This window comes from Triturus cristatus, chromosome 2_2 (genome assembly GCF_964204655.1).
Source record: "Triturus cristatus chromosome 2_2, aTriCri1.1, whole genome shotgun sequence".
NCBI lineage: Eukaryota > Metazoa > Chordata > Amphibia > Caudata > Salamandridae > Triturus > Triturus cristatus.
In genome coordinates, this window is record NC_140582.1 from 74,284,218 (window position 1) to 74,300,475 (window position 16,258).

At 43.1% G+C, this 16,258-nt stretch overlaps 1 protein-coding gene across 1 annotated transcript in view; it reads left to right on the forward strand.

The window, feature by feature from the left end:
* Positions 1 to 16,258, forward strand: part of LOC146861876 (alpha-2-macroglobulin-like) — a 1,085,963-nt gene that overhangs the window by 998,012 nt on the left and 71,693 nt on the right. Inside the window, exons 33-34 of the mRNA XM_085641046.1 lie at positions 1,568 to 1,658; positions 7,378 to 7,446. Of these exons, the coding sequence (XP_085497172.1) occupies positions 1,568 to 1,658; positions 7,378 to 7,446 (160 nt within the window). The remainder of the gene's footprint in view (positions 1 to 1,567; positions 1,659 to 7,377; positions 7,447 to 16,258) is intronic.

Here is a 16,258-nt window from a genome sequence, read left to right on the forward strand (position 1 = left end):
GCAATTTTAAATTCATTTCACTCACATTCCCACCATTTCTGATCACTACTGTAATCACCAGTTGGTCTCCCTCCAGGAGGAGGAAAGCATATTTTAAAGACCCTATTATGATGTTTTTCACGTAGTCTCAGAAGCGAAAATTCAAGATATATCGCTCCGTTACCTTTTACGTGAATGAGGGTTTTTTAGATGGTTAGAACCCTAGACCCTGGTTACAATACAAGATAAGTGATCCATTTTCCTTTGATTATTTGCCTGTTTTCTAAACTACTGCATACACTGATGCCAAAATGCATGGAGATTTGTGGAGGGTTTGTGGGTTATGTAACATTGGTGGATGGCCAAACGAAAATATACAAGGGTTCAACTTTTATACAGATTTGGATTTCCACTGCTATGTTTTGGTCAGGACTCGAAGACTTAAGACAGACTTCAGACAGACTTAAGACAAGCTTAAGACAAACTTAGGACAGACTTAAGACAGACTTAAGACAGACTTAAGACAAAATCCTAACTTTACTACTACTAAATGCCTTCTGTGAATACCAAAAGTAGTACGTTTAGGATTTTGTCTCAGATTACTTCTGTGAATCGGGTCCCAATATAGTATTTGGGCACAAATAAGGCTTATTGTCACTGTTATTTTTATAGAGATTGAAAACATGTGGAAACCTTGGGAGGAGAGGACAGACTCAAAACAATTTACCTTAATGATTTAATCTACGATGGTGATGGAATAATATTATAGGATGTCTCCAATATCTAACTAGTGATATTCAGGGACTTAAGAGTCTCGCAGAATTCTGGTGGTAATACTGCACCCAGTAAAACTGATGCAGAGGTGTGTTGTTTACTGTTTCAGTACAATTGCACCATTCTAAGTTTTGAAAATCAGAATGGGCAATAATTCAGTAACAACATTAGTTTTCCAAGTTTCGAGGTACACATTTCTGAACATGTGGTTGTTGGCCGCACAAATTCCACCATTTTTACCTGGCGGATAACATGCGGGCAAAAACCTGATGCAGAAATTTTCAGAAGCAACTTTATTTAGCTAGACCATTAGAAGTATAAAAGTAATAGGTGCAGGAATTAATTACATTAATGTCTGTATATCTGTGCTGAAAGCCGTGAGTGTGCTGGCTAAGGTTGTGGTGTACTGAGGTTGTATACATATAGCTAGCATTCAACATATTGCTTTCACTTTAGTTTGCAATTTCCTAGATCATTATACCTAGCCCAAAGTCCCTTGAAACTGACACATTTGCAATAAATCTCGAGAAAAAAGAATCAAATTACCACTAAGGTTCCATGAAATTGATAAACCTACTTCAAATCTTCCTAACAGGAATACTGGATAATGAGAACAAAAGATGCATTCTTGGCAGATATGTACTTCATTACCAACACTTTCTCGTCATGATCTCTCTCAGTAAACTTTACACATTTGGTTGCTTACACTGTACATATCAAAGTGATGGTCTTGTTCTTTTCATGGTATATTTCAAAAATGGCTGGCATCTTTAACAGTATCAGTGACTTAACAACATTTTACTTGTTTCCTTAGTTACGTTGGAAAACGTGCAGTCTCCAACATGGTCGTGGTGGAAGTTAAAATGGTTTCCGGATACATACCCATGAAGTCGTCAGCTCATGGGGTAAGGAACTGCAGCTGTAATTAGTGACACATTCAGGGCTCTGGTTTATGTATCAACCCCAAGGCCCAGTAGAGAGAGGATGCCTACCACAACAAAATTCCTACCTTTTGCACATGGAAAAATATGGAATATACTGCCCTCTTCAAACCTACTTCTAACGAGAAACAAGCCATAGGTTACCTCTGTTGTCCATGGGCTTTGTCTATGTAGCCTAAATATTCAAAAGGGTTTACCTCCCATCTCAGGCAGAGGCCTTAATTTCTGATGTAATACCCTGCTTCAACCTGAACCTGTAACATGTAATTATCGTGAGTGGTACAAAACGGGGTGGTGATGGACGGAGCATCAGAACCAATCAAACACTCACACCCAGTCAACAGATCCGGGTTTGATCCATCACCGTTCTTAAGCCCACTCTGCCAGCCCAGTTCAGACATGGCCATATGCAAACCAGTCTGACCCTGTGCCTCATGGGAACAGTCGATCCCGAACTGCCAAGCCATGCCTTCCCTGGACCGGAAACAAGCTTCCTAGGACCGGTTTCTGGCATTTCAGCCGTCTTCAGCCAGGCTTGCTTGAATCCAGTGGCAAAGTGAGCAAGGGACTCACGTCTGAGCATACCTTGCCAACTTATGGCGAACAAAGCGGTACAAAAGGGGGTGGTGATGGACGGAGCATCAGAACCAATCAAACACTCACACCCAGTCAACAGATCCGGGTTTGATCCATCACCGTTCTTTAGCCCACTCTGCCACCCCAGTTCAGACATGGCCATATGCAAATCAGTCTGACCCTGTGCCTCATGGGAACAGTCCATCCCGAACTGCCAAGCCATGCCTTCCCTGGACCGGAAACAAGCTTCCTAGGACCAGTTTCTGACATTTCAGCCGTCTTCAGCCAGGCTTGCTTGAATCCAGTGGCAAAGTGAGCAAGGGACTCACGTCTGAGCATACCCTGCCAACTTATGGCGAACAAAGCGGTACAAAAGGGGGTGGTGATGGACGGAGCATCAGAACCAATCAAACACTCACACCCAGTCAACAGATCCGGGTTTGATCCATCACCGTTCTTTAGTCCACTCTGCCACCCCAGTTCAGACATGGCCATATGCAAATCAGTCTGACCCTGTGCCTCATGGGAACAGTCCATCCCGAACTGCCAAGCCATGCCTTCCCTGGACCGGAAACAAGCTTCCTAGGACCGGTTTCTGGCATTTCAGCCGTCTTCAGCCAGGCTTGCTTGAATCCAGTGGCAAAGTGAGCAAGGGACTCACGTCTGAGCATACCCTGCCAACTTATGGCGAACAATGCGGTACAAAAGGGGGTGGTGATGGACGGAGCATCAGAACCAATCAAACACTCACACCCAGTCAACAGATCCGGGTTTGATCCATCACCGTTCTTTAGTCCACTCTGCCACCCCAGTTCAGACATGGCCCTATGCAAATCAGTCTGACCCTGTGCCTCATGGGAACAGTCCATCCCGAACTGCCAAGCCATGCCTTCCCGGCAGATTGGGCTAAAGAACGGTGATGGATCAAAACCAGATCTGTTGACTGGGTGTGAGTGTTTGATTGGTTCTGATGCTCCGTCCATCACCACCCCCTTTTGTACCGCTTTGTTCACCATAAGTTGGCAGGGTATGCTCAGACATGAGTCCCTTGCTCACTTTGCCACTGGATTCAAGCAAGCCTGGCTGAAGACGGCTGAAATGCCAGAAACCGGTCCTAGGAAGCTTGTTTCCGGTCCAGGGAAGGCATGGCTTGGCAGTTCGGGCTGGACTGTTCCCATGAGGCACAGGGTCAGACTGATTTGCATATGGCCATGTCTGACCTGGGGTGGCAGAGTGGGCTAAAGAATGGTGATGGATCAAACCCAGATATGTTGACTGGGTGTGAGTGTTTGATTGGTTCTGATGCTCCGTCCATCACCACCCTCTTTTGTACCGCTTTGATCGCCATAAGTTGGCAGGGTATGCTCAGACGTGAGTCCCTTGCTCACTTTGCCACTGGATTCAAGCAAGCCTGGCTGAAGACGGCTGAAATCCAAAAAAACGGTCCTAGGAAGCTTGTTTCCGGTCCAAAGAAGGCATGGCTTGGCAGTTCGGGCTGGACTGTTCCCATGAGGCACAGGGTCAGACTGATTTGCATATGGCCATGTCTGAACTGGGGTGGCAGAGTGGGCTAAAGAACGGTGATGGATCAAACCCAGATCTGTTGACTGGGTGTGAGTGTTTGATTGGTTCTGATGCTCCGTCCATCACAACCCCCTTTTGTACCGCTTTGTTCGCCAATAGTTGGCAGGGTATGCTCAGACATGTGTCCCTTGCTCACTTTGCCACTGGATTCAAGCAAGCCTGGCTGAAGACGGCTGAAATCCCAGAAACCGGTCCTAGGAAGCTTGTTTCCGGTCCAGGAAAGGCATGGCTTGGCAGTTCGGGCTGGACTGTTCCCATGAGGCACAGGGTCAGACTGATTTGCATATGGCCATGTCTGAACTGGGGTGGCAGAGTGGGCTAAAGAACGGTGATGGATCAAACCCAGATCTGTTGACTGGGTGTGATTGTTTGATTGGTTCTGATGCTCCGTCCATCACCACCCCCTATTGTACCGCTTTGTTCGCCATCAGTTGGCAGGGTATGCTCAGACGTGAGTCCCTTGCTCACTTTGCCACTGGATTCAAGCAAGCCTGGCTGAAGACGGCTGAAATGCCAGGAACCGGTCCTAGGAAGCTTGTTTCCAGTCCAGGGAAGGCATGGCTTGGCAGTTCGGGCTGGACTGTTCCCATGAGGCACAGGGTCAGACTGATTTGCATATGGCCATGTCTGAACTGGGGTGGCAGAGTGGGCTAAAGAACGGTGATTGATCAATCCCAGATCTGTTGACTGGGTGTGAGTGTTTGATTGGTTCTGATGCTTTGTCCATCACCACCCCCTTTTGTACCGCATTATCGTGAGTTGTAACACCAAGGCACGATTACAAATCAGGGATGTCAAAATTAATGGGTCTGGAATCACAGGTCCCAGGGTAATTGCACCATTTAATTACGAGTTATTTTCCCCAGAATGGAGAATAATCAACCAGACCTAGAATTACCATGTCCAAATCTTCATGGTTATTCCGGATTCAGGAGAAAGTTCTTCACCCATTTCCCACCTACTATTAGCATGTGGTAAGTGGAATGGCAAAGCCATTGTGGAGCACAGGGTGGGTAAGGTATCAGTAAGGTTGTAAATCAGAATATTGGGCCTGAAACTTTTTTAATTTTCCCTATACTGTGTGATCAGGAGATCCCTGCCCCAACAGAGGAGTCTCCCTATAGTAAAGTATTGGGGAAAATATAAAAAATATATTTAATTAAAAAATGAATATTACAAATGTTTTGTATGTTAAATATTAATGCAAATTCCTTTTATATATTTAATTTAAAAGTAAAACAATGCTACAGCCCTATTAAATTCATTTTGAAATAAATCTTTAATTAATGGAAGTATACTAAAGTAAAATAATTTTCCTGAAGTTTAAATTGGTAAATAAATGTTCATTCAAGCAAAGCAATAATTTTTTAATTTGCATTAATAATTATAAAAAGAATATATGGAAAATAATTAGTCAATGCAAATAATTAAAAATAAAATGTTGTTTTTGGATTCAAATAGGTTATTGAAATATGATGCAATCCAATATTAAATATGTTCTATTTTAATATTTTTTACATGAATTTATATGACTTTATAGTTTTTTTTATTATTTTAAATAATTTAATTTCACACTATTTTCTATGAGTTTTATTTTGAGTCTATACCTCGATCTTACAGTACCCCAGTGGTTGGCTGTGTATAGTGCAGGTACAATTGGTTTTTTTTTTAATTGTAAATTGCACTCTGAGTTTGTGAATATCGAAAAGTAGTACACTTATTCAAAAATGTAAATTACTCAAAGAGAGTAAGTTACATTTGAGAATCAGGCCCAGTTTTTTACAGAAATGTTGTCTGACATAAATATTGTGTTCTAAATATCTGCTACAAAAATATCATGCCATTGGGTGTACATTTTGTTATATTAACTTCAACAGGGCAATATATTTGTAGATTATATCCATATAAGGAGTTTCTGATATCCAGACAATGATATTCTGGAAGTAAACCATCAGTGGGCAGGGGAGGCTGTGGGTCAGTTAAGGTTAGCACTGCACAGCTCCTCTCCATATCCCTACAAACACAGCTGGTCTTGTGTGGGACACCGGGCCAGGTTTCATCATCTGGAATGGTATCCCTCCCAGGATACCGCTTCAACTGACTTTTAATCAGCCTCTAAGTCTTCATACTGATCTTTACAAATGTACAGTTGCTGCAATAAATAATTATGTTAAATGCCTGTTACTAGAATGTGTGTGTTGAGGGTGGTAGGTAAGCTGCAAGCTTTTGGTAGCCTGCATTACATAAGCAGCACATTATTGCTGCAAATCAGCTGTGTGTCAATTGTGGTCTGAGAGATAATTACTGAAGAATGCGCATGTGTGCTTCAGTCCTGTGTATATGGGGCAGAGTATTGTCTATAGAGATATCCGTCAAGATTGCAGTGCCACAAAATAGCTAGTTATTGCCAACATAATTGTTTCAAATATGTGTAAGCTTGGATAACGCTTATTCTCAAATGTTGATGGACCTTGATTGTCAATTATGCCAGTGGAATTCCTGTACTGTTGAAGAACAGTGCCTGTAGTGTTGGCGGCACTCAATGAATACTTGCAATGTGTAAAGGTGAGCCTGGTAGATGCGTGTGTCACCTCAGAGACAGGCCTTTTTATGTACTCTGAAAGGGGGGAACTTTCTTTCTTTTGGGATGTTTTATGTAAGACTACAATCTTTAATAACTTTAGTTGGAAATGCCATTTTTAAGACTTTAGTCAATCATTTGCAGTGTTTGATGAGCAGCTCTCTTGCGCAAGACCTTTTCTCTACCTTGAAGAGGAGTTTAAGTGATTTAAATACAATTTGAGGGATAGCTCAGTTGTCTAACTTCAAAGTGTAAAATGGTTGTTTTACCCTGAGGTGTTATGCTGCTGTCTAACAAATTACCTTGAATTACCTCGAGTGTGTGCCATGCATATGATCTGAGAAAGAACCTTGCTGCAGGAACCTGGACCTGTATATTGGCAACACCTCCTTCTCTCATGCATGGGCGCTTACAGTCTATCTCTGTAGCCTAAGGGGGTCTTTTTAACTGGAGAGGGCTGAATGTTTAAAACCTGTTTCTGACCATTATTTAACTCTAACCCTTATATCTATTCACGATGATTCAGATCCTCCCCAAAAAGGAAAATCTATACTGAGAATGCTTTCCATAGTAATGGTGAATATCAGTTGGATTGGAGTGCACATAACTACTTGACAGAGTGTGAAAGTGTGAAGGATATGTACAAAGCACATGTCAGGGCTTTAGTATCCTCAGCAGTTTTCAATTCAGTTATCCATGTAAAAAGAGAGATAGATGATAGGGGACCATTGTGTCTCACTCCAGTTTCCAACTGTGATTTTCAAGCCAATGTGGGGTGGAAGTGGAATATGCCACTCCACTCTCCCATCTACCTCCTGAGCAGTGGGGTGTTCAATATATGCTTACAATAATGCTGTCTGCCATGAACCCATTTATGATCTTTTCACTGTTGCCCATTTGTAGGTGCCCCCTTCCGTTTAATTCTCTTTGTTTTTTTTGCAGATCTGGACAAATCCCTTCGTCAGACGAACAGACATGAAAACCAACCAAGTCATTATCTACCTAGAAAACGTGAGTGTTTGGGGGAAACTGTAGCTTAAGAATAAATAAGGAATGGACTGTGAACTCATACAGTAAACAAGCCTATGAATTCACGTATTATTCTGGCATGTTTGAATTTAACAACCCAAAGTTAATGTAGCTCACAGAGGAATGAGTTTGTCTCTCAAGAACAATGAAATAGAACTGGAAACCTCATTGTCAATTTGTCAGTGTAGGTTTTCTTACAACCTTCCTGCACAAATTGATGAGGAATATTACCTACCGCCAGCTACAATCATGATTAAAACCTCTAATTTCCCCATTGTACTTCTGGAACATTCCTGGTGCATACTCCTGCATTGTAAAACATGTCTCAAGTTCTAATGTAAGGCAAAATTAGTCTGATGCTTTCGGTCCAAAAGCAGGGGCCTCAAAATTGCTCATATGAGCAGCAGAGTGGCATGATGCTGGCAAAGGGGATGTGAAGTAGATAAAGGGAAGATAATACATTACAATAAGAAGAGGACGAAGCCTTTTGTCAAAAGTGTGCTGATTGGCTCGCTAATATCTGAGACAGTGATCCCTCCTATGGTTGCTGGTGCTACTTGGAGTTCCTCTCGGTTTGACCTCACCCAACACCCAGACTGAAGCTTTACTATGAAGGTATTGAAAAATCACCACTGTCATGCAATTGCAATCCAAAATGATCCGCAGAATATTCTCTTTTTTGTTTGTGCATTAAAAACTTATTTTAATTTATTTTTAAATCGTTTTATTTCTTGTTTATATATCAAAAGTTCTTTTCAACAGAGTTAATCATAACTTTTTGCTGAAACCAGTCATTTGTATGAACTGGACTCAGAGACAGATGGATGCTTTGAAGACAGTTCTCAACGCGGATTTATCGGTTGCTGACCATATCCTTGATTACTTAAATTGCTACATTACCTTTTTTCTTAAAACATCTCATAGACAATGAGAGCCTGGGTGAAACATGCCACAGTCACCAAAAAAGTAAGACTAACTTTGCAGAAAAGAATATTAGATCTCTCATCAAAGGAAAACATTTACTAAAACAACATCAGAATACTCATATGAGTATAAACAGAGAAGTGATAAGTGTTACTGTGAGTAGGATGAAAACAAATGTTTCACCAGGCATGTAGAATTATGATGCTATGGAACCGACGAGATATATGGGATAAAATATAATCTGCTGTACATTATGAGGATATTGCAAGTCACTGAGGAGTTCCCTTGTGAGGTCATGGAACTTCAAGGTAAATTGTAATACTATTTTAACGTACAGTATTTTATTCATTATAATACATGGTCACACCATCACCTTTTCCAACAAACTGTTTAAATCATTGTTGTTCTTGTTCTTTCATATGAAAGTGAGAGTGTGGTTGCAGTCATTGAGAATAGAAGCAAAATCTATAGTGCAAGATTAAAGACACCAAAGAGAATTTAGTAGTTTGTTGCAAAAAAGGTATTCGTTTTTTTAATTATTTTCATACTACAAATACCTTCACCAACTCCTGTGAGGAAGAGTATTAACTACATCAAACATATAACCCTAATCCCGATTCCCTCTCACCCAAGAGAATATGCATTTAAAAAAAAAAGGAATCCTATGGAACAGTGAACAGCTGCTCATGGGAAGCAGAGGTGTAAGTGGCAAGTTAATACAAATGTTCTAATTTCTAGCATAGAGAAGAGCTTGCAATATATCACAGTGAATATTTATATGCAGGTATCAGGCATATCGCGGACATGCGAGGTTCTTATATTCCCAGGATAGGAGCTTAAGAAATGCCACCCTATCAATTTCATAAGATTTGATTCTATGTTATACAAACAATGTAATTTTCTCAACTGCAAGGGTCTTCCATAATCTGTTCAATCATGAGTTAAACGGCGGTGTGGTTTGTTCTTCCAACCCCACTAATAATGTTTGTGTAGCTGTAACTAAGGGGACCACCATCTATTTACCTTTCTACAATTTGTAGGATCTACCTTCGTCATAGGCCAGGCCCAAGAGAGCCACACCCAGACTCTCTTGGTAGGTGTACCTAAAATGCTTTATTAATTTCATTTAAAACCTGCTCCCAGTATCTGCCCAACTTGAGACAGGGTCAAGGTAAATGCAAAAAAATGCCTACAACATCACAGCCTAGCGAACTAAGGTTACCCTTGGTGTTATCCAATTTTGCTAGTTTGTCTGGAGTTCTACTCCAGCATATGAGGATTTTGTACTGAGTCTTTCTCATTTTAGCACTCCGGGCAAATATTTGTGCTCTGTTGTTAAGATTTTACCATTCCATATTGGATGTATGTCTCCGGAACTCAGCCTCCCACCACTTCTGGGCAGGAGTTTTAACATACCAGATATGTTCTGCGAAGTGTTTTTATAATATTCATTTTTTTATGGGGACTGTCTTTCATCCTTTTTTCAAATTTAGTCAAGATTCATGTAGCCCCTTCTTTTATCGTGGGGTTTACGTCCCAGCGTCTAACCTGTGTATGGGCATACCACTCTGTTTCTGAAAGGTTTATTGTTTCTTAAGGTCCCCAAAAGGTTTTATCTGACCATCCACAAATAAAGATCCCTCTATTCTTTCTCCACGCCTGAAAGTGCTATTTTCCACTGCAGGAGAGGAATCAGAGTTAAAACAAATAGAATTGAATGGTTAGAGAAAAGATGTGAGCATAGGCTCTGGTTAATTTTGTCCCATAATGCAAATGCAACCCAAGTGACGGGTGAACAATAGAGCCCCCAGTTCCTCTGCGACCTAAGCAGCCACTGGTCTTGTCAGAGAGGTGTGCCAGCAATAATAAGATCAAGAAAACACCACAGTTTCAATATTTCCAGTTTTCTCAGTAGCACCTTAAATCCTAGCTTTGTGGGCTGGAAATATATTTAGAAATGCAGAATTGACAGTCTCCAGAGTTATGGCTCTATTCAGTATCTTCCTAGCAACTTTGGAAATCTTGCCTTGCCTAGATAAAGGATATTAACTGTTGGAGTTGCTTCAACATAAATGATGGGTGGGTAGTGGAATAGTTTTAAATAAATGCTAATTTTGAGGCATGCTCTTCCTTTTGGTTATAGCAATCCTTCTAAACCATGAGAAGTGTTTTGTATACCATTTTTGAAACTTCTATCCAATGTCGTATATTAACCTGGGGTAAGTAAGTGATGCGACTTATATTGCATTTTGGTCTGGCTTGCTACCTAGGTATGCTATTGGACCCGAGTTTTATCTGGTGAGATAAACTTGTGGAGAGCCTCCAATTAACTAGGCAATGGGTAGAGTAAGAGAGTTTCCCATTTTGCAATGTTAATTTTAAAATCAGACACAGTACGATATTTCTCCAGTTTTTTCAGAAATGGTGGCCAAGAGTATAGGGGATCTGGTAGAGACACCATGATGTTGTCTGTATAAATGGTAAGTTTGAACTAGTCTTGTCTCATGTATACCCTGTTTATAGCTATTCCTTTCCTTATGCGGGCACTTTTGTCTCGTTCCGTATTCTATATCTATGGTTGCAGAGGTAGTACCATTTACTGTTACTTGACCTCTTGGTAACTTGATGACCTATTTTAGGAAGCGCTTACCAAACATTAGCATCTGCATTACCTGTGCCATGTAAGTCCAGTCTACTCTGTCAAACACCTTCTTGGCATCCAACAAAAGTAGAAGGATGGTCCGTTTTGTCCTTTGGGAGTTTTCCAGGATGTGCAGAAGTTTCTTAGTATTGTTTCCACACTGACGTTCTAGGATAAACTCCAATTGGTCACGGTTCCTTCATTTCTGCGACAAGGGAAATAACGAGGAGTGAAGAGCTTTATGTCAACAATGAGAAGGAAGATAAGCCTGTAAAAGGTGCACAGGGAAGTGTCCCTGCCTGGCTTGGATAGCATAATCATCACCGTGTCTCGCATGGAATCTGCGACTTGCTCTGTGTCTCCAAAGTAATTGAAAATCTGGTGAGCTCTGGAGCCAAGTTGATACAGTATACTTTGTAAAAGTGAGTGGTAAAACCATTGGGACCTAGGGACTTCCCTGCCTTGAATTTGCTGATGGCACTTATAGACTCCTCCTTGGCTTGAATTCATCCACACATTTTTTTTTTTACTTGATAACTTTATTTCAGTCAGAGACCATGAAAGCACAGATAAAATATGTACATACAAGATAAAATACATAAATTTTAAGCACCTAAATTTAAAAAGTTATTTAACAGGTTATCAAGGAAAATGACAAACAGTTCCGTTTATCAATATTAAGAACAATTAATCACAGCAGACCTCCTCCGCCACATACTGTATAAAAAACGGGAGACAGAGAACACAATGGGAGGTGAGGTGTCATATCTTAAAATCCTATAGGCTTGGGCACATTTTAGACCCAGGTTTCTACACAATGGTACCAACCAGGATCTACGTATTGCACTATAGGCAGGGCAGAAGAATAAAACATGGATTATATCTTCTTTGCTTTCATTGCAAATTGGGCAAATTTCCTCTCCTCGTCCAGCCCATTTGCAAATCATTGCCCCAATTGGAAGGCAACCATGCCTTAATTGTATATATAACTTTTTTGCCAAGGGGGGTTGAATTAAATCTAGGAATTCCTCTCTCCTCGGCACAAATTTTATTTGCAGAAATTCTGTAGTCAGCCTACCCAATACTGACGAGCGGTGCAGCAAACTTAGATTGTTCTGTCTAAGTAGGACCAGCAGCTCAGTTCTCCGCACCGCTGGGCAACTTTCCTCTGGGGTCTCCCATAATTGAGGCAAGCCTATTTGATGTACAGCAGCTTTTATGTGGGAGAGCCAGGGTATATTTCTACTCTTCAGCTGACCCCAGATAGCAGAGAACTCAGCTCTATAATCATTAAGTTCAGGTGCTGTCCACAGCCTTCTCCAATACAAAAGAGGTCGAATCGCTAACAGTTCTGCAATAGATTCTAAGCCAAGATCTAGACTCAGGGGTATGAGCGGAGTGCTCTGGGGGAGCCCTAACAGATTCCGAATAAATACGTGCTCAACCTTAGAGAGGCTCGATATGCACGTATGGCCCCAAAGTTCTGCGCCATACATTGCAGCAGGTCTAGCTTGTGCGCCGTAAATTTCAAGGGCTGGGGAGACTGGCTTAAATAGGGTTGTTCTCTGGAACTTACTAACACCTCCCACTATCTGTGTAAGCCTCAGGGCAGATTTAGTTACCTGGGGACCCCAACCAAAATCTTCAGTCAGCGTGACACCCAGGTATACAAAGGTTCTAACCCTTTCAAGTGGGGTACCATTTAGAACTGGGCTGGGGCGGGTGCGTTTCGGGGGACCGAAGATCATAAATTTCGTCTTTAGTTGGAACTTTGTCTATGGCACTTGCCAGATTTCCTGTGGGCTGGCTACTCTGTTTCTGGAGGCCAATACTAAGTAAAGTTTGCGATGGAACAGATGTGGGTTTTTGAGTACCTAACGTGGCTCCTACGTTGGTGATCTGTACTGGGGGACTATTATTTCCAGCTATTATATTACAGGGAGTATTTTGTAATAAAGCTTCAGTAGCAGGGGGTGTAGGGGTTCTTCGTAGTTTGGTTGACTCAATTGTCCCTCCCCCCCTTGTGTTCATGATGGAAATAAGTTTGTCGAGTTTGGATATCAGGGGCTTGAGTTGGATAACAATGGCCCGTTCCAATGATGCTTGTAAATCCGAAACCATGTTAGCGACCCAGCATGGTATTCCCGATGGTAAATCAGCTAAGTTACTAGACGGGGTCACCAGATTGTGATTGGCAGGTTTATTTTTGCCCGATTTATTTGGGATATTTACTCTCTTATTTCTAGGGCAAGGTTTACATGCATCTAACCTTTTCTCAGGAGAGGGGGCGGTCAGAGTAACTGGACGTTCTTGGGAGTCTAGAGGGACTTCTACAGGCATCTGGCTGCAGGGCAGATCTACATATGATGAGGTCATATAGGAGCTAACCTCCAACGCGTCAGTCATAGTGATCGAGATATCTCTTGCCTGAGTTGGCATACATAATGATGGTGTGATAGATAACCGTCTCTCTGTATTCTCTATGGCATTCGCCACAACACCAATAGTCTGTTGCAGCATTTTATCAATGGCGGTCAAGGTAGGTAAAGGTTGGGGGTCTGCTGCCAGCAGCTTAGTAGATGACCGCGTAGCTGGAGTTTTTGTTTTAGGTTTTTTGCCCCGATTAATCATTTTTAAAATTAGCAACACAAAAATATAATACTAATATGGTGGAAAACCAAACACTATCGGGCAATAATCTCGTGTTTACAAATTGCCCACAGGTATACAGCTGTGTCTCAACCTTAAAGGGTCAGCAAATTAAATCTTAATCACAACAGTACCTTTCTAGACGTTGCTTTATCAGTGTCCAATTCTCATGCAAATGTAAAAGGGGTGGCCAGTCCAGTCCTCCTCCGTCCCCGGACGGCCACAGACGGCCCGCCCTTTGTCCTGGCTTCCTCCGGCTTCGCCCGCGCGCGTCCCGTGACGCGGAGAGAGCCTCGGGCTTTTCTGCGCCTCCGGGCGTGTAGGAAGCGTCGGCGGCTGCAAAGGTACCTGGGAGCTGTAGTCTCCCCCTGCTCACAGCTGCGCGGTGTAAAAGCGGCAGCAGGGGAGACAAACAGCGTGGGACCCCCAGTAGCGGCGGAAAAGCAGGCAGGTATGTTTGCAGGACCCCATGGGTGATCAGCAGTTGAAACAATGAAGGTTTCCCGCTCCACCGAGGGAGCCTCGGGCTTTTCTGCGCCTCCGGGCGCGTAGGAAGCGTCGGCGGCCGCAAAGGTACCTGGGAGCTGTAGTCTCCCCCTGCTCACAGCCGCGCGGTGTAAAAGCGGCAGCAGGGGAGACAAACAGTGTGGGACCCCCAGTAGCGGCGGAAAAGCAGGCAGGTATGTTTGCAGGACCCCACGGGTGATCAGCAGTTGAAACAATGAAGGTTTCCCGCTCCACCGAGGGAGCCTCGGGCTTTTCTGCGCCTCCGGGCGCGTAGGAAGCATCGGCGGCCGCAAAGGTACCTGGGAGCTGTAGTCTCCCCCTGCTCACAGCCGCGCGGTGTAAAAGCGGCAGCAGGGGAGACAAACAGCGTGGGACCCCCAGTAGCGGCGGGAAAAGCAGGCAGGTATGTTTGCAGGACCCCACGGGTGATCAGCAGTTGAAAGAATGAAGGTTTCCCGCTCCACCGAGGGAGCCTCGGGCTTTTCTGCGCCTCCGTGCGCGTAGGAAGCGTCGGCGGCCGCAAAGGTACCTGGGAGCTGTAGTCTCCCCCTGCTCACAGCCGCGCGGTGTAAAAGCGGCAGCAGGGGAGACAAACAGCGTGGGACCCCCAGTAGCGGCGGAAAAGCAGGCAGGTATGTTTGCAGGACCCCACGGGCGATCAGCAGTTGAAACAATGAAGGTTTTTGTAATCCATCGGAATGGCATATTTAAGGTTGCTTTTAATGAGTGCCTCCATTGAATTCAGTGCCACTCCTTCTTTAGCCTGTAGATGCTGATAGGTGCAGAAAATGCCCATTATGGCACCATTATCGTGAAGAGATTTTCCTATGCTGTTAGTTACCTCTTTGACCCTATCTATGTTGACCTTCGCTTTAAGTTGCACAGCCAGGAGCCTCCCTGCCTTGTTTCCTGATTAATAGTATTTCTGATTTATTCTCAAGAAGACATACCTTGCTTTGTCCAAATCAAGTGTCCTGACCTGGGCTCAATAATCTTGCGCCATAGTTTATTTGATAATGTTTTTGTGTTCTCCCTCCATCACTGCTAGTTTTGACTAAGGCAAAGCTCTAGCTTATGCTCATACCTGGTAAATTCTTGCTGCTGCTGTGGGTGTTCCCATTTGGTATGCTTCAAGAGAGGCCTCAAGAGTGGAAAAATTACTTGTCCTATGTTTCATTTTCAGCATAGGGTCTCTCTATGTTCTCTTCTATTTCTGCTTGGACAAAAAGTTTTCATTGAGCTGCCATGCGCCGGATCTAGGGATTTGTTGTAATGTTGATGACGATGGTGCATGGTCAGGGATGGCTATGTGACTTATTTCTACCTCCTCAATATCCATCAGGTGCTCGAACTTGTAAGAAAATAGTCAAGACAGTTATAAGTTTTGTAGGCCTCCAAGTAGAAGGTATAGTGCATGCAGTCAGGGTGAGAGTCCTTCCAGGAATTGACCAAACCCACCTTTCTCAGCCTAAATATTTCAGGTGCTGAGCTGCTGCCATCAAACCTATAATAGGATCAATCCTTGAAGTTGTCCATAAAAAGATGTAGGTCCCCCCACCCAGTATCAGCTCACCCTCCTAGTATTCCAGTACTGTAGATATTGCCTTTTTAGGTCTCGCCTGACCCAGCGCATGCGCTGGTCTGGTGAGACTTTTTGTGAGGGCTCAAAAAATGCTACCATGGCCAGCCTAGAGCTACAGTGCATGTGCGCGGGGGCGCGCTTAGGAGCAGAGGCTGGCAAACCTCGTCATGCTCATTAAGCGCCCGCGATCACTTTCGCCCGCGATCACTTTCACGGTGCCCCTTTGATGTTCTCGTTCAAAGAACATCAAACATCAAAGAACATGTTGTGTTAATGCTTTGCTGCGCCCGTTTGACTTACAATGTGCTTTCTCTTTCCACAAACTCGATGTTTGTGTTCCTTTATTTTGAGATGCTTTTAGTATTACTGTTTTGTGACTTAAAGAACATTAAGGAAATGTTACTGTGAAACTGGACAACGTTCATAGTGTTTATTTCTGATCGCAGCGGCTGCTTGATGTCCGTTGCACCATTCAGGGAGTCCTTTCGTTG